The sequence below is a fragment of the Callithrix jacchus genome, chromosome 15, assembly GCF_049354715.1.
Source record: "Callithrix jacchus isolate 240 chromosome 15, calJac240_pri, whole genome shotgun sequence".
Taxonomy (NCBI): domain Eukaryota; kingdom Metazoa; phylum Chordata; class Mammalia; order Primates; family Cebidae; genus Callithrix; species Callithrix jacchus.
In genome coordinates this window covers 40,205,050-40,227,769 of record NC_133516.1, presented here as the reverse complement: position 1 = coordinate 40,227,769, position 22,720 = coordinate 40,205,050, and the positions used below count along the sequence as shown (strand labels likewise).

Genomic DNA, 22,720 nt, shown 5'->3' with positions numbered 1-22,720 from the left:
CACGCAGACGCCGCGCCTTGCCATTGGCCTGTGCCGGGGAGGCGGGGCCTGCTCACGTCTATTGGCTTCTCTATGTTGTCATTTGATAGCGGATAGAGGACACGACCAAGATGGCGGCGGTGTCTGGCTTGGTTCGGAGACCCCTTCGCCAGGTAGGCAGCAGCGCACAACCTGTATCCCCGGGCGACCTCTGCCTACCCTTTGGCCCTTCATCATCTTCTTCTCTCCCTGCCAGGTCTCCGGGCTGCTGAAGAGGCGCTTTCACAGGACCGCGCCGGCTGCGCTGCAGGTAACAGGCGGGGTCTCTCGTCGGACGAGGGCGGGGAGGGGCCCCCTTCTCCCAGGAAGGAGGCCGGAGTCGCGCCTGCGCCGCGGTCGGCCGGCGCCGTGGGCCTTGGGTTTGCGGAGCCTGCACCCTCGGTGGAGCTCCTGCTGCCTCTTTCGCCGCCTGACACTTATCACACCGGCGAGTCACCCCCTCACAGCTGGCTGGACAGTGGGAGAAAACTAAGACTAGGCGTTTCCTCCCTCACTCCATGTTTTTTTCCATTAAATTGCAGCAAAATAGACTTAACTTAGAATGTACTTTTTAGAAGTGTGTAATTAAGTGGCATTAAGTGCATTCACCGTGTTGTACAACCATCACCCCCATCCATTTCCAGAACTTTTTAATCATCCCAAACAGAAACTATCCATTACATGGTAACCTTTCCCTTCCCCAAACCTCTGGTAACCCCTATTGTACTTTCCTGTCTGTATGAGGCTGTCTATTTTAGAACCTCATATAAGTGGAATCATTTGGTTTTTTGTGTCTGCCTTATCTCAGCGTAATGTCCTCAAGGTTCATCTGATGCATTGTAGAATGCATCAGAGTTTGATTCCTAAGGCTGAATATAATGCATATGTATGTATGTGTGTGTGTGTGAGTTTATAGTTTATTTATATATATACAGTCTCTCTGTGCAACCCAGGATGGATGGAGTGTCACTGCAACCTCACCTCCTGGGTTCAAGGTATTCTTGCGACTCGGATTGCTGAGTAGCTGAGAGACAGGGTTTCACCATATTGCCCAGACTGGTCTTGAACTCCTGGCCTCAGGTGATCTGCCTGCCTTAGCCTCCCGAAGTGCTGGGATTACAGGCATGAGCCACCTAGTCTAACCCAATATTTTCTATTGTTTTTCTTTTTTTTTTGAGACGGAGTTTTGCTCTTGTCGCCCAGGCTGGAGTGCATTGGCATGATCTCAGCTCAATGCAACCTCCACCTCCTGGGTTCAAGCAATTCTACCTCAGCCTCCTGAGTAGCTGATTACAGGCGCCCACCACCATACCTGGCTGATTTTTATATTTTTAGTAGGGACGGGGTTTCACCATGTTGGCCAGGCTGGTCTCGAACTCCTGACCTCAGGTGATCCACCCACCTTGGCCTCTCAAAGTGCTGGGATTACAGGTGTGCGCCACCGCACCAGCCTTGTTTTGTCTAGTGAATAATGCCGCTGTGAACATTGATGTGCAAGTAGGTGCTTGAATCCCTGCTTTCAGTTCTTTTGGGTATATAAGTAGAAGTGGAATTGATGGATTGTATGGTAATTCTCCCCTCCTTCCTTTTTTTATTAACTAGATTTTGCCATTCTTTGTATTAAAATAGCAACTCCTACATTCTGGATGCAAAGTGGCAGTGCTTGGCACCTAGTGACTGCTCAGTACATTAATACATACAGTCAAAGACCAACTATGTGGGATAGAAATGTTACTTTTAGAATTCTTTGAGTTTTTTTTTTTTTGAGACAGAGTCTTGCTCTGTCACCAGGCGCCAGGCTGGAGTGCAGTGCCATGATCTCGGCTCATTGCAACCTCCGCCTCCCGGGTTCAAGCAATTCTCCTGCCTCAGTCTCCCGAGTAGCTGGGCCTGTGGGCGCGCACCACCACGCCCAGCTAATTTTTGTACTTTTAGTAGAGACGGGGTTTCACCATGTTGGCCAGGATGGTCTCGATCTCTTGACCTCGTGATCTGCCCGCCTCGGCCTCCCAAAGTGCTGGGATTACAGGCATGAGCCACCTCGCCCGGTGAGAATTCTTTGAGTTTTTAAAGAGAAGCCTGTTCTAGTGTTTTTATATTGTATGCTGTGGGCACCCTAGGTAAATAGAAAGAAAGAAAATCTTAGTTGAGTCCTCAACAATTCTGAAGCTTTTTGACTGTTTTTGCATACCTGTGACAGGTGACAGTTCGTGATGCTATAAATCAGGGCATGGATGAGGAGCTGGAAAGAGATGAGAAGGTATTTCTCCTTGGAGAAGAAGTTGCCCAGTATGATGGGGCATACAAGGTAACTAAAATATATGAAAGTTATGCAAAATTGAGGTCACTGTTACCCCCAGATACACTTAAGGGATCAACTCTTAATTGTAGGTTAGTCGAGGGCTATGGAAGAAATATGGAGACAAGAGGATTATTGACACTCCCATATCAGAGGTAAGCCATCCAGTGGGGAGCTGACCCTTGAGGGGCATGTCTGTTAGTGTTCATTGTCCTAATTTTTATGGATTTTCACTTATGTTTATGTTTTACTTTGTAGATGGGCTTTGCTGGAATTGCTGTAGGTGCAGCTATGGTATGTAGTACTCTTTATGAAGCTCATCCAAAAAGATTTCTTTTTTTCTTTTTTCCTTTTTTCTTTTTTTGAGGAGTCTCACTCTGTTGCCCCTCTCAGCTCCCAGGTTCAAGCAATTCTCCTGCCTCAGCCTCCCTATTAGCTGGGATTTCAGGTTGTGCCACTATGACCAGCTGATTTTTGTGTTTTTAGTAGAGCTGGGGCTTCACCATGTTGGCCAGGCTGGTCTCGAACTCCTGGCTTCAAGTGATCCACCTGCCTCGGCCTCCCAAAGTGCTGGGATTACAGGTGTGAGCCACCGCACCCAGCCCCAAAGAGATTTAACATCACCTTTTAAAAACATCATTTGGGAAAAAAAAAAAAACCACCACCACCAGGTAGGTAGATGTAGTGGTGCTTGCCTATAGTTCCAGCTACTTGGGAGGCTGAGGCAGGAGGATTACTTGACCCTAGGAGTTAGAGGCTGCAGTGAGCTATGACTGTGCCACTGCAGTCCAGCCTGGGTGACAGACCCTGTCTATAAAAAATAAAAATAAAAAAACATCATTTGAATGTTAGAAGACTTAGAGAGATTGTCACTTTTTATTGCTATTTCTAGTCTTTTTAACATACACATATTTTATTTTACAGGCTGGGTTGCGGCCCATTTGTGAATTTATGACCTTCAATTTCTCCATGCAAGCCATTGACCAGGTTATAAACTCAGCTGCCAAGACCTACTACATGTCCGGTGGCCTTCAGTCTGTGCCTATAGTCTTCAGGGGGCCCAATGGTGCCTCAGCAGGTGTAGCTGCCCAGCACTCACAGTGCTTTGCTGCATGGTATGGGCACTGCCCAGGCTTAAAGGTGGTCAGTCCCTGGAATTCAGAGGATGCTAAAGGACTTATTAAATCAGCCATTCGGGATAACAATCCAGGTCAGCACAGGGACCCTTTGTTTCTTTTGAAGATTGAAAAGCTAAAATGATATATTTGTACAGAGGAAACCATTGAAGGCTGTTAGTCAGGCTTAGATGTATCATATAAAATGTTAATAATTTATATAGTAAGGATAGTAAAAATGGGCTTGATTTTCCTACTTCTGACTGTAAGGGTGCCAGCTAGGTAAAGGAGACATTTACTGCACACCCACAACACTGGTTTAACCTCAATAGATAAAATTATATTGACCAAACTACAAATTAGTTTGTAATTACAAAGTACCTAAACTGTCCTCAAGGCTGCCAGTGGTGGTAGAAATAAGGCTAATCAGCACAGTGAAACTTCTTACAAGATGAATGATACTGCTTTGTATACAGTTTTAGACATTCTGGATGTGCTTAGTTACTTTTAAATATTTATGATATTTTTCAGTGGTGGTGCTAGAGAATGAATTGATGTATGGGGTTCCTTTTGAATTTCCTCCGGAAGCGCAGTCAAAAGATTTTCTAGTTCCTATTGGAAAAGCCAAAATAGAAAGGCAAGGTAAGAGAACTAAGATATATATTTAAACAGTATTTTTAATCCAGCCGCTCAATTTTGGTAAAATTTAATCTAGAAGTTATTGCCATTTACTTTGAAAAATTATAGGATGAACTCAAGAATGTGTGATGCCCCAATTTCTCATTCATTTGTGCTTTTCTAGATTTCAGTCTGAGAGGTTCGTGTTTTATTTCTAGGAAGGCTGTCACATTCCTCAGCTCACTGGAATGAAGTTGAGTTGAAGACTATGAATGAACAAGAGCCACAGCTGGCTGCAGAGTGGTGTAGTGTTTATTTTCCACCCGATCTTTAATCTGTGACCACTTTGTTTTCAGGAACACATATAACTGTGGTTTCCCATTCGAGACCTGTGGGCCACTGCTTAGAAGCTGCAGCAGTGCTATCTAAAGAGGGAGTTGAATGTGAGGTGAGTGGACATTTGATTTGATTTGATTTGGTGGTGTTTTTTGTTTTTTTTTTTTTTTGAGACTCTCGCCCATCCTGGAGTGTAGTGGCGCGATCTCAGCTTACTGCAACCTCCGCCTCTTGAGGTTCAAGCGATTCTCCTGCCTCAGCCTCCTGAGTAGCTGGGATTACAGGCACACGCCACCACGAACGCTGGCTAATTTTTGTACTTTTTAATAGAGACGGGGTTTCACTATGTTCATCAGGCTGGTCTCAGACTCCTGACCTCATGATCTGCCCACCTCAGCTTCCCAAAGTGCTAGGATTACAGGCATGAGCCACTGTGCCCCACCCCACATTTACTTGTTTTTAAAGAATTAGAAAGGCTCATTTTAGATTTAAGACCCAGAAATAGGACTTAGGTTAATAGATTAATTAGATGTTAACCTAATCTAATAGGTTAATTAGATGTAAAACCTTGCTTTGTCACTCATTTCTGTCTCTGTTTCTGGGAACCTGCCTGCATTTCACATACTTTTTACCACTAAGGTCACTTAGGTTCTGGATCTTTTTTTGAGAGACAGGGTTGGAAGCTCTCCGAACCTCTCCTGCTTCTCAGTGATACACACCCCAAGAGAGAGAGAGAGACAGGGTTTTGTTTTGTTGCCCAGGCTGGAGTGTAGCAGCTGGATCATGGCTCACTGTAACCCTGAACTCCTGGGCTCAAGTGGTGCTCCCACCTCACCCTTCTGAGGTTCTGGAACTTTTATACTTGGGCAAGTTATATACTCTAAATCTGTTTCATCAGAAGAAACACTGTAGTAGAAATACTGTCCTGTCATAGGGCAGTTGTGAGAATTATACTTAGTGTAGTGGTTGGTACATAATAGGCACTCAGATGTTAACTGTTACTCATTTTGATGAAGGAATTTAAAGTGAAGGAGGATTGGCTGGGTGTGGTGGATCACCTGAGGTGAGGAGTTTGACCAACTTGGCCAACATGGTGAAACCCCATCTTTACTAAAAACACAAAAATTAGCCAGATGTGGTGGTATATGCCTGTAATCCCAGCTATTCGGGAGGCTGAGGCAAGAGAATGGCTTGAACCCGGAAGGTGGAGGTGGCAGTGAGCCAAGATAACGCCACTGCACTCCAGCCTGGGCAAAAAGAGCAAAACTCTGTCTCAAAAAAATAAAGTGAAGGAGGATAAATGAATCCTATAACTGCACAGAGCTGCTTGTAGTAGACATACAAATCTTCGTTTTAATTAAAATTCTTCCTTTTACAGTTTATACATTCATGTACCTATTCACAGGCAGATTAGATTTTCCTAGATCCAAAGATTAACAGGAAACAAAAAAGGAAATGGTATTATGGGGATAAGGTTCTATTTGTGCTGCGGTCACTCTGTAAAGTTGATTATATTACCTGTTTAGGTGATAAATATGCGTACCATCAGACCAATGGACATGGAAACCATAGAAGCCAGTGTCATGAAGACAAATCACCTTGTAACTGTGGAAGGAGGCTGGCCACAGTTTGGAGTAGGAGCTGAAATCTGTGCCAGGATCATGGAAGGTATTTCAAAGAAACTGGTTCTAGAATAGTCAAGCACAGTAAACATCGTGTACCTGAATACATGATACATGTATGTACAGGATACAGAGATTGAAAGCTAGGGGTGGCCAAATGACTTGAACTTTGAACTTGCAAGTTTGGCATTTCTCCTCAGGTAAATACTTTAAAAGCAAATCCAGAAAGCAGTTCCCCATAATTAGGATTCCTTATGTTTTCTCTTCCTGATCAGCCACACCTCTGTGCCAACGTGGTAGTGCCCAGCTGGCATTTACTCTCTCTCAGTTGAGCCTTCCTTCTTCTAGGTCCTGCATTCAATTTCCTGGATGCTCCTGCTGTTCGTGTCACTGGTGCTGATGTCCCTATGCCTTATGCAAAGATTCTGGAAGACAACTCTATACCTCAGGTCAAAGACATCATATTTGCAATAAAGAAAACATTAAATATTTAGTTTGGACTTGAATATCAAGTCGTTGAAGTTTATTTGAAATACTTGCTGGCATTGCACCTGGATTCAAGACTTTACTACTCATGAAGAAAAACAATCTCTAAAGCAACAGCAGGTGTTTTTGTACAGGGAGGTTTAAATGTGTTTGTGTATGGAAAACTCTCCACTCTCCTGGCCTAGAGGCCATGCTTCCTTTTGTCTGTTACAGTTGCCATGTTCTTTGAATAAAATTGTATGACGTTTTACTCTCTCTCACTCTAAGGACAAAGTATGGATGTGGCAGAGTCCGGATGAAAGATATATCCATATGTATAAAATTAAAGCATATAATCTACTTTACTGTTAGTTTGTTTTGATAAGGAATAAAGGAATTCCTAACTATGACTAATTGTTTGTTTTTGAGACAGGGTCTGGAGTCAGTGATGCAATCTTGGCTCACTGCAACCTCCACCTCCCAGGTTTAAGCAATTCTCCTGCCTCAGCCTCAGAAGTGGGAAATTAGCCACCACATCCAGCTAATTTTGGTATTTTTAGTACAGTGGGGTTTCACCATATTGGACAGGCTGGTCTTGAACTCCTGACCTCAGGTAATCCAGCTGCCTCAGCCTCCCAAAGTGCTGAGATACAGGCATGAGCCAGCCATCACGCCATGACTAATTCTATTTTTATACCAAAAGAATTAGCTTGGCCGGGTGTGGTGGCTCAAGCCTATAGTCCTAGCATTTTGGGAGGCTGAGGCGGGTGGATCATGAGGTCAGGAGATGGAGACCATCCTGGCGAACATGGTGAAACCCCGTGTCTAATAAAAATACAAGAAATTAGCAGGGCATGGTAGGATGCGCCTGTAGTCCCAGCTGCTTGGGAGGCTGTGACAGGTGAATCGCTTGAACTTCGGAGGCAAAGCTTGCAGTGAGCTGAGATGACACCACTGTGCTTTAGCCTGGGCGACGGAGCAAGACTCCCATCTTAAAAAAAAAAAAAAAATTGGCTGGTGCGGTGGCTTACATGTATAATCTTAGCACTTTGGGAGGCTGATGCAGGTGGATTCCTTGAGTGTAGGAGTTCAAGACCAGCCTGGCCAATGTGGTGAAATCCCATCTCTACAAAGAAAAAACAGAAAAAAATCAATGTGGGTCAAAAACTTGAAATTCTGTTCAGAAATTAGGGCCACCAAGGGCTCATGCCTACAATCCCAGCACTTTGGATGGTTGAGGCAAGAGGAATTGCTTCAGCCCAGGAGTTTGAGACCAACTTGAGGCAACATGGCAAAAACCCTGCTGACAAAAAAAAAAAAAAAACAAATAGGTATCTGGTGGTGTGCCTGTAGGATTGCCAGAGTTCTGGGAGGTCAAGGTTGCAGTGAGCTGTGATTGCATTACTGCAATCCAGCCTGGGTAACAGGGAAACCCTGTCTTAAAAATAACAAAAGAAATTACTGTCATGTGGGAAATAAGCTGATACTGTACAAGACCATTAACTGTTTGTATTCAAATATCTGAACTATCCAAAACAGCAAAACTGACTTCAGAAGGACTCAGGCCTCAGAAGCCTCTATTAGGAACTAATCAGCTAGGTTGCATCACACTTGGAACAGGAACTTATCCACAGGCTCTTCAAAGGCCTAATTCTAATAGCGTTCTCTTTAAAATTATGGCAAAGTTTTTATCAGGTGTTTTTCCCATTGCCAGAAGTCAGATATTCTGTCAAATACAACCCTCTTTAGAAGCTGAGATAGAAAAAATGGGTTTAAATTAGTTTCAGAAGCATATAGGTGGTACCTAATTTAAGTAGCAAGACAGGATTGTTCTTAGAAGAAAACTGAGACACAAAAGAATAGGGACAGGATAGCCAGGAAGGAAACTTTAGACAATGTGAATCTATTCTTTGTTAACAATAGATGCTACAAAAAGTTCTCATTTGAAATATCTTGTCAAGCTACAGACACGTTTTCTTGACATAGTTTATTTTAATAAAAATACAGCTGACATTTATCACAGATTACATGAAGGTATACACAATGACATTCTCTGCATAGTAACCAACACTGATATGTGTACTTGAATTTTTAAATAGATTATTTATAATCCTTTAAAGTGCAATTAAAGGTTTAAGCAAATCAGGATAAAGGATCTTTCTAATAAATGATAACACTAAAAAGATGATATATTGATATATTTAGATAAGTTATTCAAAAATCGTAATTGATTTCTATAGATGCCAAATTTACTTCTGTTGTAATAATGACCTGCCTCCCTCAAACCCCAAACTTGACTTAATTGCTGAGGACTAAGAAGATCCTCTAATTGGCAAGAGCTTTTTCTGATGTTAATATTTTTGTCTGGTTCAGTATTCTCACTAAAAAGAACTATGGGTCTAGAGGATTTGCTTTAGCAGACCTGAGTTCTCTAACCACAATGGTATTCCTGTTAGAACTTAAGACAATGAACATTCCCCATTGTATTTGAGGGGAAAACGAAGAACTCAGTTGCTTTCTGACTCAGCAATGTAACTATGCTTTGGGCTATAGTGTTAATGTCTAAGATAAAGGTAGCAAAAATTGGAGTTACCTAAGAATCAGAAAATGCTTTAGAGAAATGAACTATGAGAGAAATGTTTCTAGGAGCTCCGTCTGATGGGGTAGAAGGGATTGCAACACAAAGGCCATTTCCTGCTGTGATTGAATACTGTCATTGTTTTTCTGTCCATTTCCTTTTGTTGGTGAAAATATTTCAATATGCTGCTGCCCCAAAAGCATGCCCATTAGAGGATAAACAAGACTCCTTTACAAAAGGGTTAATAAAGGAGCAAAATATTTCTTCAGGGAGAAATGCCAGCCTAACTTTATTCTACTTAACGAATAGTTCCCTCTTGAAAAGCTTCTTACATGAGCATCTGCAAAACAGTACTGTTTGTGGCTGTACTGGCTCAGCAATTATTATCCCAGGAAGAGGGTAGTTTGTGGGGTAGGGGATAAAATAGGAATAAAAAAGAACTTTCCCCTCCAAGTGTAAACAGGAAGCTTCAGCCGATCTTAGGAGCACTGTGATCACAGGTTTCAGCTTTCCTCAAAGTTCCTTTTTGGAAATTCTGGATGGAGCTGAGCAAGGCCCCTCGGCTCACGCCATTCTCAGCCTGGGGCGAGAGCTGGGCAGGTGCCTCTGTGCTCGCAGGAGGCAAGGGAGCTGCTGGTGGTGGTAGAGGTGGAGGAGGTGGAGGTAATGCAGATATCCCTGTGGAGGAAAAAGGGGACAGTCAGTTATTCTCTGCAGCTGCTCTGCACACATGCTACTGCTCAGTCTTGAGCAGAATGGACTTTGGTGAGAGTCCACACGTTTTCCTCAGAGGTACCAAGATACCTAGTACTGTAATGTGTTAAGATACTCAACAAAGCTAGAAGCATCAAAGGGGAATTAAAAGTTGCCATTTCCCTCAAACAATAGTCATGTTAAAGGCTGTTGGAACAAATATTACAGATTACATGAAACCATATATGGTGGCATTCTCTGCATAGATGAGGCTCTGACCCCATTTGCAAATATTAGTAATGGTCCCCAAAGAGGAGTTTCATCCATCAGTTACTTCAGCCAGGTCCCAGGAAGCTCTGTCTACTTCTGAGCTAGCAATTAAAGACAGACATCTGCTTGATGGAACTGGGCTTCCTGAATGTCAGTTACTCATGAGGGATGAACAGTTCTTCAGCTGCTCCAACACACACACTGTTTGAAGGATGTGATTTTATATAAAATGACAAACCACTCAGGATTCTCAGCAAGGAACACAGTGCCTCCTGGGTATGCATTTCCTAGAGGAGTCTGTCTTGAATAATAATTTCCTATTAGGTTGCATTAAAGCAATACAAAATGCTAATATCTGTTAGCAACACAAAGCAGGAGGCAGAAGGATCTCTCTCTCCGGCAATAGTGTTCTTACAGAGAAATCTCTTAAGTACTGTTTTCCATCATGGCCCCCGTTGCCAAAGCATCAGGAGAAACTGGAATGTCGTGCTGTCCCCCAGTGGGCAAGGAGAGGGAAACTGGGCAGGTGTCTAAAACTTCCCTCGGCTTCCAGGCACGTGAACATCTGCAGCTTGAATTTTATATTTTGGAATCACTGAATGGATTGTTCTCTCAGGACAGAATAAACACTGAGTACAGAAAAATCCTTGCCTTAAAGAATGTTCCTGTGCCACAGTTTGTTGCCCTGTCTCCTGTGACCTTGCAGCTCTCTCAGACTCCACCTGTCAGACACTGCCTCTGTCCCTAACAAGGCTACCCCAAGGAGACATTCTGCCAGATGGTTTCCCCTACACTGCTGCTGAGTTGTGATAACAGGTAACAGGTAAAGCTACCCTACTTAAGTTTATATGGATACTGGCTCAGAATCACCAATACAATACTCGAGTACCTCCTTTTCACCAAGTGTGATGACAGGTAAGGGTTAAAGTCTTACAATTGATAGAAAATCACTTACCTTTCTTTATATCTTTTACCCAAACCTAAGGCAGCTGAAATTAAAGAATCACACAAATATACACGCTCATGCTCTGCAATCTTGCAATGCTCAAATATAGCAATACAAATAAAGGTTAAATACAGACAAATGACCAATATGTTCATTGGTTCTACACAATAACAACTGATGAATGAAATTCTGTTATGTTTTATGCTAGGGTGGACTGTGGGAAAATGTTCCTGGCTTTATGTCACAGGGTTACAAAGATAAGAAGGACTTTAAACCTGAGGTGACTGTTGAGGAGGGACAATAAGAAAATAAGCATATGTGATAAGCATTCCTCTAAAGATGACTTCTGGAGGAAGGGAGACCTCTGCTGAAGGCTTTTGGAATTCAGTCTCTTGACTGCAGCACCAAGGGGGCCCAGAGGAGTGAGCTCTGCCACTTGGGGGTGAGTAGGTGCCAATGCCCTTCCCTAGAACCCTCCCACCCAATGGCCAGAAAAGGGCAGCGGAATCTGGACTTGATATCAGGGCCCAGTGTGTAACAGAAGGAGCTCCAGGGTTTCTGCTTCCCAGGTTTGTGCTTTGACCCCTGGCAGAAGAATCACTGCACAGTTAAGGACAGGTTCTCAGCTGCAGCAGTAGGCGAGGGAGTTCTACTTGGGAGTTCAACTAAAGGCACAGCACTGACCATCTAGAGATGGACCAGCCCTCCAGGCAAGGATTCTGGGAGGCTGGAGATGGGGTAGGGCCTGCCATCTTGGCACAGAACAAAACTGCTTGGTCTCACAGAGAACCAACCCTTGGTTTTGGCCTCATTACCAGGCCCTCAAAATTAGAAGTGCAAATGCACCACCGCAGAGTTTGGGAGTGGTCCAAGTAAAGGCTGAAACCATTGTCACTTTAAATGAGTCTCTTTGAAAATGTAGGTGGTGTAAATAAATATGCTGTCCAAAGAGCTCCAGGGAAACCTGTGCATGTAAAACAAATGGAACGAAAGGACAGGCAGCAGGATCTCCCTGATGTGGCCCCAGCCATCCCGAGCAGTCCAGTGGGGCTTGATGTCCCAGCAGGTCTGCTTTTCCTCACTGGGCCTGCAACAACCATGGTGGCTCTTGGGTACAACCAGGGCAAAGAGGCCAAACCCAACTTTTCAGTTTGGAACAGGGGAGAGGAGGTCTGGGAGTCAGAAGGTGAAAACGAGAAGGCAGGAACACAGGCCTGGGACTCACTCTCACTCAGTCCACACCATTGATTGTTTTTGGCTTTTCCTTTCGGCCCTTGCCATGGTCTACAAGCTTCCTGAAAGGTCCACTGGGGCTTCAGCTACAACACGTGGCTAACAATGGAGGTAAGAGGGGACAGGGGCAACAGGGCCAAATGAAAGTTGACCATTTGGCCTGTGACAAACCTGGGAACAATTGCCTGCTGCCTGCGCTCTCTTCACACCTAGAATACGAATGAGTCCCTCCTGCCAAGAGGCCTCCAATACCCTTATCTCCAGGCCACATACAAGAGCAGACCGATTCCATGTTAAACTGATGATACCTGAATTTGTGTCCAGGATGGGGGATGCTCCAAACAGCTTACCTTCTGTTATGATTAGGTCAGTCCTGATTTCTCCCATCTCACTTTCTCTTAGACAAAATCCTGGAGAGCCAACTACTTACTCCACTCTCCCCAAAATCCTCTCCATCAAGCCACATGGGAACCTGGCAGTCCATCAAAGGCCCTGGCAGAGGGCAGAGATTGCTGCAGTGAGCACGTAGGTCAGATCTAGGGAGGAATGCCAGGCCAGAAACACCCTTGACAGCCTCGTGAAAAGGAGTACCCCCTGACTCTTAGGCCAGCAGTGGGTAATCTACAGGTCTCTGTAATTCTGTGTTCCTCTGTGGTCACATACAAGAGGGGAGGCCAAGTGGCCATAAGACCACACTAGGGTAACACCAGACTATCCAGCCACCCTTGGGAGAGAAGGAAGCAGGCAGCCCCCAGCTCTCAGGAGAACCACCTTTTCCTTTGGCCTCAGGCAGGTGAGGAGGCTGTATTCCTGTCACAGATTGAGAATCATAAAGGATGCTTACAGAAGAACTGTTTCTCCCTACCATCAGTTAAAAAGCCAGCAAGCTGTCTTCCTGTGACCAGGAACTCAACTGCCTAACACTCTTTCCCCTTCATCAGAATAACTAGGAACCAACATTTTTGCAGCAATAGGACTTTGAGAGTTATGGTTTCCAAAATTAAAATATACCAAAATGCCATGCAGTTGATTTGCAGGTTTTAGAGCTGCATTTTAAATCTGAAATCAGAGTGAAAATGAAGATTTTGAAGGTCATGATGAAAATGAAATGAATATAGATGAAGTCACTGGGTACTTTTTAAAGATGCTGTATTTCATTTAAATATTCAGATAAGGAAATAGTCTCAAATCTGCTTTCCCACTTGTTCATCACTTCAGCGATCGAGACACTTTGGATCCTATTTCACACATAGAAACAGAGCATCTTTAAAGTTAGAGAAATCAGCATAGTTTACTTTACCGAAAATTCACGTTCAAAATGGTGCATGCTCTACTGAAAACAGCAAAGAGAGAAAGAGAAAGAGGGGACACAAGTCATTATTCAGATTTTAGTGTCATTTGAACAAATAGTAACAGACAGTAAAATATTAGTCTGAATTATAAGCTGATTATTCTCACTTCAAAACTAGGATATACTCAAATTAACTACAAAAGGCACCGGGTTTGGAAACATGATTGTGAGCCTTTTAAAACACGGCAAACGTATTTATAGAATAACCAATGAGTTGCTTTTTAATCCAACTAATGAGTCGCTTTCTTCTTCATGTTCTTTGTCCTCTGAGCCAGTTAGGTGCTATTTTTATTAACAAGCACAAAGCTCCCTTCAGAAGAGCCATGAAGGTTTTACCTCTGAAGAGCAGACTGGATATGAGTGTACTTAGTTCTATTATTGAACAAGGTTGATCAAGAGGGGAGAAAAATGAAAACCCACCACCTTTCTCCAAAAAAGCCTTCTACAGTCTATAGTAGACTTGTCTCTTTCAAGTTGGGAGGAGCACGAGCAGGCCTAGGGCCAGAGTTCCTGGGCAGGCATCCTCAAGGTGGGAGCACATGGGCCCCTCTCTAGAGTCTGAATTGGGTAGTGAACTTACTTAAGGCTATAAAGTCATTTTAAAAAGGAAAGTGACCTGGCACGGTGGTTCACCCAGTCAGGAGATCAAGACCATCCAGGCCAACATGGTGAAACCCCATCTCTACTAAAATACAACAAATGAGCCGGGTTTCGTGGCAGGCACCTGTAATCCCACCTACTCGGGAGGCTGAGGCAAGGGAATTGCTTGAACCCAGGAGGTGGAGGTTGCAATGAGCTAAGATGGCGCCACTCCACTCCAGCCAAAAAAAGGAAAGCAAGGTAAATGTTTTTCTTGTCTTCTTTTAAACTGACTAGATCCCCAGCTAAATGTGAAGGATTATCCTTTGGTAAATCTCAGAGTTCCTAACAAACCAACTCTGCCCCAAGGCCTTCTCCTAGAAAGAGGCTGGGAAACTGGGAAACGAGGCCCCATGTGGGCTGGAGCTGGGCAGGCTGACCACTCACGTCTGGACACCTTGGGAGGAAACACAGATGAGGGGGCAATTCTTACCACCCGACAGCAATTCTGAGCCTAGAACGGGTTTCAGACTTTGATCTGGAAGCTCTAACATTCTCTCTTCTTTTCTGCCTTAAGTCTTGTTTTTTTATTATTAACCCTTCTTCCTGTTAAGAGTTCTCAGTGACTCTCTGTGCCCAGACAGCTGTTTTCCCTCTGTTGGGACTCAGAAAACAATATCCCGAAATGAAGACCTCAGCAGCAGCCTCAGAGCAAAAGTTTTTCTTTGACTTTCTCTTGCCCTCCAGTCTTCTCAGTCTTACTGTCCCCCAAGGCTAGCCAGAGAAACTAGTATCACTCCTTCTTCAAGGTGGGTTATAGAAACAGAACCCTTTTTCCCCAAAGCCAGCCATCATACCTAAAAATAATTACTCTCCCTCCACCTTTCTGTGTAAAAACTGGCCATAAAGAAATCACCTGGCTGGGCATGATGGCTCACACCTGTAATCCCAGCACTTTAGGAGGCAAGCAGATCACCTGAGGCCAGGAGTTTGAGACCAGCCTGGCCAACACGGCGAAACCCTATCTCTAATAAAAGTAGCCAGGTGTGGTGGCGGGTACCTGTAATCCCTACTCGGGAGGCTAAGGCAGGAGAATTGCTTGAACCTGGAAGCAGAGGCTGCAGTGAGCCAAGATTGTGCCTCCAGCCTGGGCACTGCAGCCTCCACAGCAAGAGTGAAACTCTATCTCAAAAAAGAAAAGAAATCACCTGAACCACCTTGTCTGACTGTAGATCATAAGCCCCCTATTCCAGAGAAGGTCCTGACCATACCCAGAAGGAAGGAATGCTGCTCCAAGAGGCCGAGAAGAATCTAGACAGCCTTGTTGGGTTTTCCCACTCAGCCTATTATTAGCATTAGATCAAAGCCTTTCCTCCAATCATATTTCTACACAGCTGTCCATACTTTGTTGAACCTAAGCATAAAAATGGACAATTTTCCCTGTATCTTTGGGTCTTCATTCTGAAGGCTCCTGCATATACACATTAAATAAACTTGTACGCCTTTTATCTTATTAATCTGTTTGGCCAGTTGAATTTTCAGCAAAACTTCAGAGGACCAAGGGGAACCCCTGGCCCTCACATCTCTTCCTCTTCAGATTTGAAACTTCCCTTTCATTCTTGAAAACTGGGTTTTCTACAAACTGCCAGCTTTCTCACCTCAAAATTATTGCTTAAAATATAAACTGCAGGCAAGAACAGCTAGAATTATCTGATTGTAGGGCATTCATAGTTTATACTTGATAGTATTTACTGCTTAGAAAGCCCCACCATGTACGCCATAAAGAGCAGGACTTCTTTTAAAAGACAGCTTCAAAGAATGGAAATTATTTGTCCAAGGTCATAGTGGGAATGTGGCAGAGCTAGGACTCCAGCCCTGGTTTACTGACTCGACATTCAGGGTTCTTTTCACACCAGCCAACCACAGCATTGAAGAGCACGGGCCCTGCCGTGCATCCTGAAGAAAGCAGGCACTCAATAAATCAGTGGTGTAAATGAACAATGAACAAGTTAGACTCCTGGTTCTAGCACCCGGATAACTTGTGTGACCTTGGTCAAAGTCTCTTAACCCTACTAGAGCATCAGTTTCTTCATCTGTAAAATGGAGCTGGAGTCCACTCACACTGGATAGGAAGGTATTCACGATGATTAACTGAAACAAATGACTATAAATCAACAGTGCCTAGCACAAAATAAGTGCTCCAAATAGATATAATTATTTTAAATAACAATTTAGGGTCCTCTGCTTACTTCGCTTTCCAAAAATACTCTTTTAAAAACTCACTTTTTTTAAAAAAGGGCTGGGCATGGGTGGCTCATGCCTGTAATCCCACCATTATGGGAGGCCAAGGTGGGTAGATCACTTGAGCCCAGGAGTTCAAGACCAGCCTGGGCAACATGGCAAAATCCATCTCTACAAAAAATACAAAAATTAGCCAAGCACGGTGGCACACACCTGTAGTCCCACTTGGGAGGCTGAGGTGGGAGGTTAAGGCCACAGTGAGCGGTGATTGTGCCACTGCACTCCAGCCTAGGTGACAGGGAGAGATCCTGTCTCAAAAAACAGAGAGTAAGGCAACAGGCCTGTGTTCTCCCAAAGGAGGGTGGGAGGGTATACTGGTGGGGGTGGGTGTGTGTGTGTGTGTGTGTGTGCATGCGTGTGTAAATTCGGACCTTTTTAACTAATCAGTTCTAGAAATAGAATATACACACTAGTTTATCATGAAATAAGCCAGGATAAAGAATTTTAAAGTTCTTGAAAGAGTGACCTTCCTGAGGCAGAAAACAACCTTTTGCAGAAAAGACAGTGCTAGGAATGTTCTTACTGAATAAATAGCGGTCTCAGCAAAAGAGTATTATAGAATCCCACTCCACCTGATGGAACTGCCAGCAGACTTAGGGAGAGGATAGTTCTCCCATCAACTTGGTAAGGACCTGAAGAAAGGGCTCCCAGAGAAGAAGCTGCAGTAAGAAAAGGGAGGGGCCCCAGCCCTTACACAATTGCTGGAAAGGGCTCATGAAGGTAAGACCCCTTTACTTAGAAACTGAGATTAAGACCACCTTTAGCTGCTATAAATGTGCTTAAAACTGATGATTTCAGGAAGAAAGGCACTGCTGCTGAATTCAACTTACCTAACTTGATCTATTGCTGCTGATCCACTGCTGAGAAATCTGTCAAAGGCCAGAGTCCACAGTGGATTTAAGATTTAGGGTGTGCTTGATTAGAAAGAACTGTGAGGCCAGGCGCTGTGGCTCACATCTATAATCCCAGCAATTTGGGAGGCTTAAGTGAGAGAAGCGCTTGTGCCCAGGAGTTTGAGACCAGCCTGGGCAATATGGTGAGACTCTGTCTCTACAAAAAAATTTTAAAAAATTAGCTGGATGTGGTGGTGCACACCTATAGTCCCAGCTTCTCAGGAAGCTGAGGCAGGAGGATCACTTGAGCCCAGGAGAAGGCCGGCCTCTAGTTCTACAAGGAAGAATAGCCTAAGCAGGGGCGGGCCAGCCAAAAATTGCCATCCTGGCCAGGCACAGTGGCTCATACTTGCAATCTCAGCACTTCAGGGGGCCGAAGCGGGCGGATCACTTGAGGTCAGGAGTCCAAGACCAGCCTGACCAACATGGTGAAACCCCATCTCTACCAAAAATACAACAAAAAATTTAGCTGGTCATGGTGGTAAGCACCTGTAATCCCAGATACTCAGAGGCTGAGGCACAAAAATCGCTTGAACCCGGGAGGCAGAGGTTGCAGTGAGCCGAGATTGCACCACTGCACTCCAGCCTGGGTGACAGAGCAAGACTGTCTCAAAAACAAAAATGGTATCATCCCTAGGCTCAGAGTCCTGCCCTGACTCAGCAGAGGCCTTGAAATCTGCAGAGCAAGCCTATGTAAATCAAAAATTTACCAAGCATCTCCCATACAAGCCCTGCACCCTGGAGGAAGAAATGCTGCACAGAGAGGCCAAGCAGAACCTCAACAAACAGGCCTTGCTGGGTTTAGATCATACTCTTTCTTTTCTTTTTTTAAAATTTTTAAAATTTTAGCTAAACATTGGGTACTCAGATCATACTTTTTTTTTTTACAATCACACTGAGAGGGAACTGGGACATCCCTCAACTTTTAGGGTCCTGCAAACCTCAAGGCATGTAAATAAAGGAAAATCCAAATGCTCCTTTAAGAAAAATTCCAGGCATTCAGCAAGCCCTAGAGGTAATTAAGTAATTAAGTAACTTGGTAAACAAGAAAGTAATAATTAGCTTAAGAACAATAGCCAAGGAAGTTAAAGCTCCAGAGATGTTCCCTTGCCCTGCAGAAACCAAAGATAACATCTTAACACATGTCGCTGATTGTCTTTCAAAGGTTTAGACCCCCGCTAAAGACCCAAACCACAAAGACCCAGAGGAGGAGGAAAAGAAGACTAAACTGTACCTATTATTGGTCCTTTGTTCTAAGTATCTTCCTGAGAAGCTTGGAGAAAGTCACTCCCCTTAGCAAGTTAACATTTTTCTACTGACCCCAAAATTCTTAAAGCTTCTCTTCATCAACTGCAAGTCAGATCTCTGAATCTACTTGTGAGTACCCCCTATCCCCAAGATGTCCCACCCTTTTAGGCTTAAACCAATGCACAACCTCAGCGTACTGACTTATAATTTTACCTTTAGCTTCTGTTTTCCCAAAATTTACCCCACCTATAAAAATCCTTGCCTGTAAGGCATCTGGAAGGTCAGATTTCGAGCATTTCGCTGCCTGGTCCTCCTTGCCTAGCACTCTGCAATAAATGCCTTCCTTTCTATCACTGCAACAGCCTCGGTGTGGGTATCTTGTTTTATTGCACTGGGTGAATAGGACCCCAGTTTGGTTCTATAACAACATTTCTATATGGTTGTCAATCATGCCTAGCTGATGACGCCTCCATAAAAGGCCCAAGAGGGCAGGGTTTGGAGAGCTTCCTGATAGCTGAACATGCGAAGGTTCCTGAAGGGTGATGTGCCCACGAAAGGCATGGAAGCTCCTTCCCCCAAACCTTGCCCTATGCATCTTTTCGTGTGTATCCTTTGTAACATCCTTTATAATAAACTGGTAAACATGTTTCCCTGAGTTCTGTGAGCTGCACCAGCAAATTAATGGAAACCAAAGAGAGGGCTGGGGGAACTTCTACTTATAGCTGGTTCGCCAAAGTTCTGGATTCCCATCCTTGCACATAGTGTCAGAAAGAGCAGGTAGTTTTGGGGACTAAGCCCCAACCTGTGGGGTGTGATGCAATCTCCAGGTAGATAGTGTCAGAACTGAGTTGGAGGACACCCAGCTTGTTGCTTACTGATTGCTTTCTTGGTGGCCGAGAGAACCACTCCCCGACCTCCTGAAATTCGGTCACAGAAGTCTGTGTGTGCTGATTATTGTTGTGTTGAGTGTCAGAACAGGAAAAAACACTTCTGAGTGTGAGTTTTTCCTAAACAGTGTCTATCATTTTGGAGCTTCTGAGAGGCACTGGAAATGTGACTCCATGAAAGCTAGGTCCTTGTCTATCCATTTCTGTAACCCAGGGCCAAGCGCAGTCCTCCTTAGCAAACCACAGGCTCTCAGTAAATGCACCTTGACTACATCTTGAATGAATAAACTCCCTGGGGTTGAATTGCTTAGGGACTGAAATGCTAGGTTGCCAGGCAAATGCTAAATATTAGTTACCATTTTCATGAGATGCATTACAGGAAATGCCCAGCAGAGGTCAGAGTACAGGCTGAGTCCATTTGATCAACAAAACATAAAAGGAGATAAAACAAAGGAGAAGCCAATATTTGCTGGGAACCTCTCATATCTGCCAGGCACTCTCACTCTGCCAGGCATTGTGCTGCGGCCTCACATATGTTTTCCTTCTAAATCCTCAAGACTCCCCTTCAGGCTGCGCACTATCAAGTTCACAGGAATGCCCCTCCCACTCACCGCCAGGTTTTCCCAACATTGACTCTAATTACATAAGACTCCTCTTTTTTTCTCTCATTCTAAAAGTTACCTTATCTCCTACAAACTTGCTCCTGGATGAGACAGTGCCCATTTAAACACAGATAAATTAGAGAATTCCCCCAAAAGTCCAAATAGATTGTAAATTCCCAAAGGCATTTAGAGATAAGAACTGGTAGTCAACTGAGCAGGGCAGATCTAACCACACAGGGAGGGGCTCTGAACCCTTACACAGCTGCCTCCAGTGCCTTGCTTGCTAAAGGAGGTTTATGGATTCTCACTATTAATTTCTCCTAATATGCCCAAGTAGTATTAAATTAATATCCTATATTCTAGGAAATGGGTCAATATAGTTGGGGCAGTAGATCACTAGACATTTCTGATTAGCCTGAACAGGTTATCTCCACAAAAGACAAAAAAGCTTATTTTCTGTCTTGATCAACATTTGGGGACTTTCTTGGGAAATCTGCTGACAAAGTAAGATAAGGACAAGAATATCCTCCCATGAACCAGGTACTTTGCTATTCAAAAGCAGGCCCTGGCCCTAGAACATTCAGCACTAAGGCACCAATAACCACCCTCAGGCAGAAATAAGTCATTCGCACTAGTCCCTTGCGTTTGCTCGCTCTTGTTTTCTTAGGTGGGTCAGTTAGAAGCATTTGAGTGGAGATGAGGAATGCTCTTGGCAGCTCCTGGGTGCCTTGTTAGATATTAATAATGATTATGGGATCAACTCATATACCAAACCCCTGCCAATGACTCTCCCTTCACACAGCTGTAGGAACCCTTCCAAGCACAGCCGGTAAGCTCTGAGTGGCAGAAGCAGCTCCTTGCACATCTAGAACATGTGATTCATTTAAGAAGCAAAAGGAGATACTGGTGTCCCAATTGTTTTTATTGGGCTTGCAAAAGACTTTAAGAGAGAGATCTTGGTTCAAAAAGAAAAGAAAGATAGTATTATGGGGCTACCCCACAAAATCAGGGATTATTTTTATAAGCAGTCTCCAAGATTCATTCTTTTTACATTTTTCAATCAAAACTTGTATCTAATTTACAAAGGTGAAACAAAGGCTAGTAACAGAAAAATATTCAGATAATTAAATACATTACAGAGCAAAACAGAGTCTAATTGTTGCCAGAAAATCGGAAATGCAGTGACTCTTTCACTCCTGCATCTAGGTATCTCACCAGTTGTGTTGTGATAAAGCTGACCCTATGAACAGGCTCCTTGGTAAGAGAGGCCTGGCAGGATGGGACCAGTGGGCCACAGTGCATCTGTGTTGTTTAGCTGAGCATGTACCAAGACAGGCTCCAATCCTAGCTCTGCATGAAGCTTTTCAACAAGCTGGAGCCAGGGGTGGCTAATGGCCCTGAAACTGGTCCATTTCCTGTGAAAGCAGAGCTTGGAAATCTAGCCCCTCTGCTCTCCCAAATGACACTGCTAATTTGCACTCCCACTGATCTCTCTTGAGAAGGCTGCTGCTATCTAATGCCTGAAATTGTTGGGCCAAGGCAGGAAGAGGCACAGCCCACTCTTCCTGTTGGCAGAGAGGAAGGTGGCATGTCACTTTACTCCATCACTAACCTGATGTAGAGGGTGGAGTTGGCGATGACGGGGATGTGAGAGGTGAGCTGGCCCCAGATCCTGCTGAGATAAAACACAGAGAAACCCTTATGGGGACCAACAAAAGACATTTGGCATTTGGCCCAGGCTGGGACCCATTTTTGTCTGAGCATCTACACTTGGCTTAGTGTGTGAACCTTGTGAAACAAGATGATGAGGGACAAAAAACTCAGAGACTGGACCCAATGATGACAGGCTTCTACTCCAGTGCACGGTCCATCTCCTTCCCCAAGCCACTAAAAGCTTCTTGCCTCCCACTGCTCCCCACAGCCTGCCTGGTTTGAAACTTTGCACAATCAACAGCTTATGCAATTGGCTGCAGTATCTCTTCCTGACCCAACTTCCACTTCTGAGTAATGACAAATGACAGAGGCCACAAATGGTACAGGGGACAGAGAGGTGCAGAGCAGCCTGCTGAGGCCTCTAAAGGAAGGAAGAGCTCCCTACAGCATCCACCCAGTAACATGTTCTGTAGAAGTTCTGTTTCATCAGCAGGTAGAGTCAACTAGATAGGGTCAGCCTATTTAGTTCTTGGATTTCACAGGCCTTTTCTTATCTAGAATCAGTAAATGTCCTTCTTCACACTAAAACAATGTGCAAAATCCCACCTGTTGCATGCTTTTTCTGGATCTAGTAATCTTTTCAAATATTCCCAAGTTCTCAGCATCTCCCCATTACTCCCTCCTGAGCTGACATGGAAGTAGCTCCATCAGCAGAGGCTCCAACACCCCTCCCCCACACAGAGATCATATGGAGAGTTTAACCAAATCTCCCTACTCAGGTGCTTTCTGGGCTGATCGGCACACACACCCAAAGGGAGGGCTATCATTACATGCCAGAGAAGCCACCAGAGCTGGTGTAGTTAAGCCTCCAGCCATCATTTCACTGACTTCCCACAGGGCATGTTGGTGCCTCATGGACACTGGCCATGATGAGAAACGTCCTGATCAAGCCACACCTCCCTTTAGCTTAATACTTTTCTATTTGCAATATTGCCTCAGTTCCCTATAAAATA

General features: G+C 44.2%; 2 protein-coding genes across 28 annotated transcripts in view; one reads left to right on the top strand and one right to left on the bottom strand.

The window, feature by feature from the left end:
* Positions 1 to 77: 77 nt before the first annotated feature.
* On the top strand, positions 78 to 6,883 carry PDHB (pyruvate dehydrogenase E1 subunit beta). The gene is made up of 10 exons (XM_035275944.2): positions 78 to 152; positions 236 to 289; positions 2,219 to 2,326; positions 2,410 to 2,472; positions 2,576 to 2,611; positions 3,242 to 3,527; positions 3,964 to 4,074; positions 4,407 to 4,498; positions 5,913 to 6,054; positions 6,357 to 6,883. The coding sequence occupies exons 1-10, from the start codon at positions 111 to 113 to the stop codon at positions 6,500 to 6,502; spliced, it is 1,080 nt and encodes a 359-aa protein (XP_035131835.1). The 5' UTR covers positions 78 to 110; the 3' UTR covers positions 6,503 to 6,883.
* A 1,562-nt stretch (positions 6,884 to 8,445) lies between these two features.
* Positions 8,446 to 22,720, bottom strand: part of PXK (PX domain containing serine/threonine kinase like) — a 94,996-nt gene continuing 80,721 nt past the window's right edge. For 3 of the 27 annotated variants that reach the window (XM_035275922.3, XM_078351299.1, XM_078351300.1), the window contains 3 exons: positions 21,667 to 21,729; positions 13,494 to 13,526; positions 8,446 to 9,729 (listed from right to left, as the gene is read on the bottom strand). In XM_035275922.3, the coding sequence (XP_035131813.2) occupies positions 13,507 to 13,526; positions 21,667 to 21,729 (83 nt within the window). In that variant the 3' untranslated portion in view covers positions 8,446 to 9,729; positions 13,494 to 13,506. Of the gene's footprint in view, positions 9,730 to 10,968; positions 11,004 to 13,493; positions 13,527 to 21,666; positions 21,730 to 22,720 lie in introns of those variants that run through there. The other 24 variants (XM_035275924.3, XM_078351301.1, XM_078351303.1 and 21 more) reach the window with 14 other exon arrangements.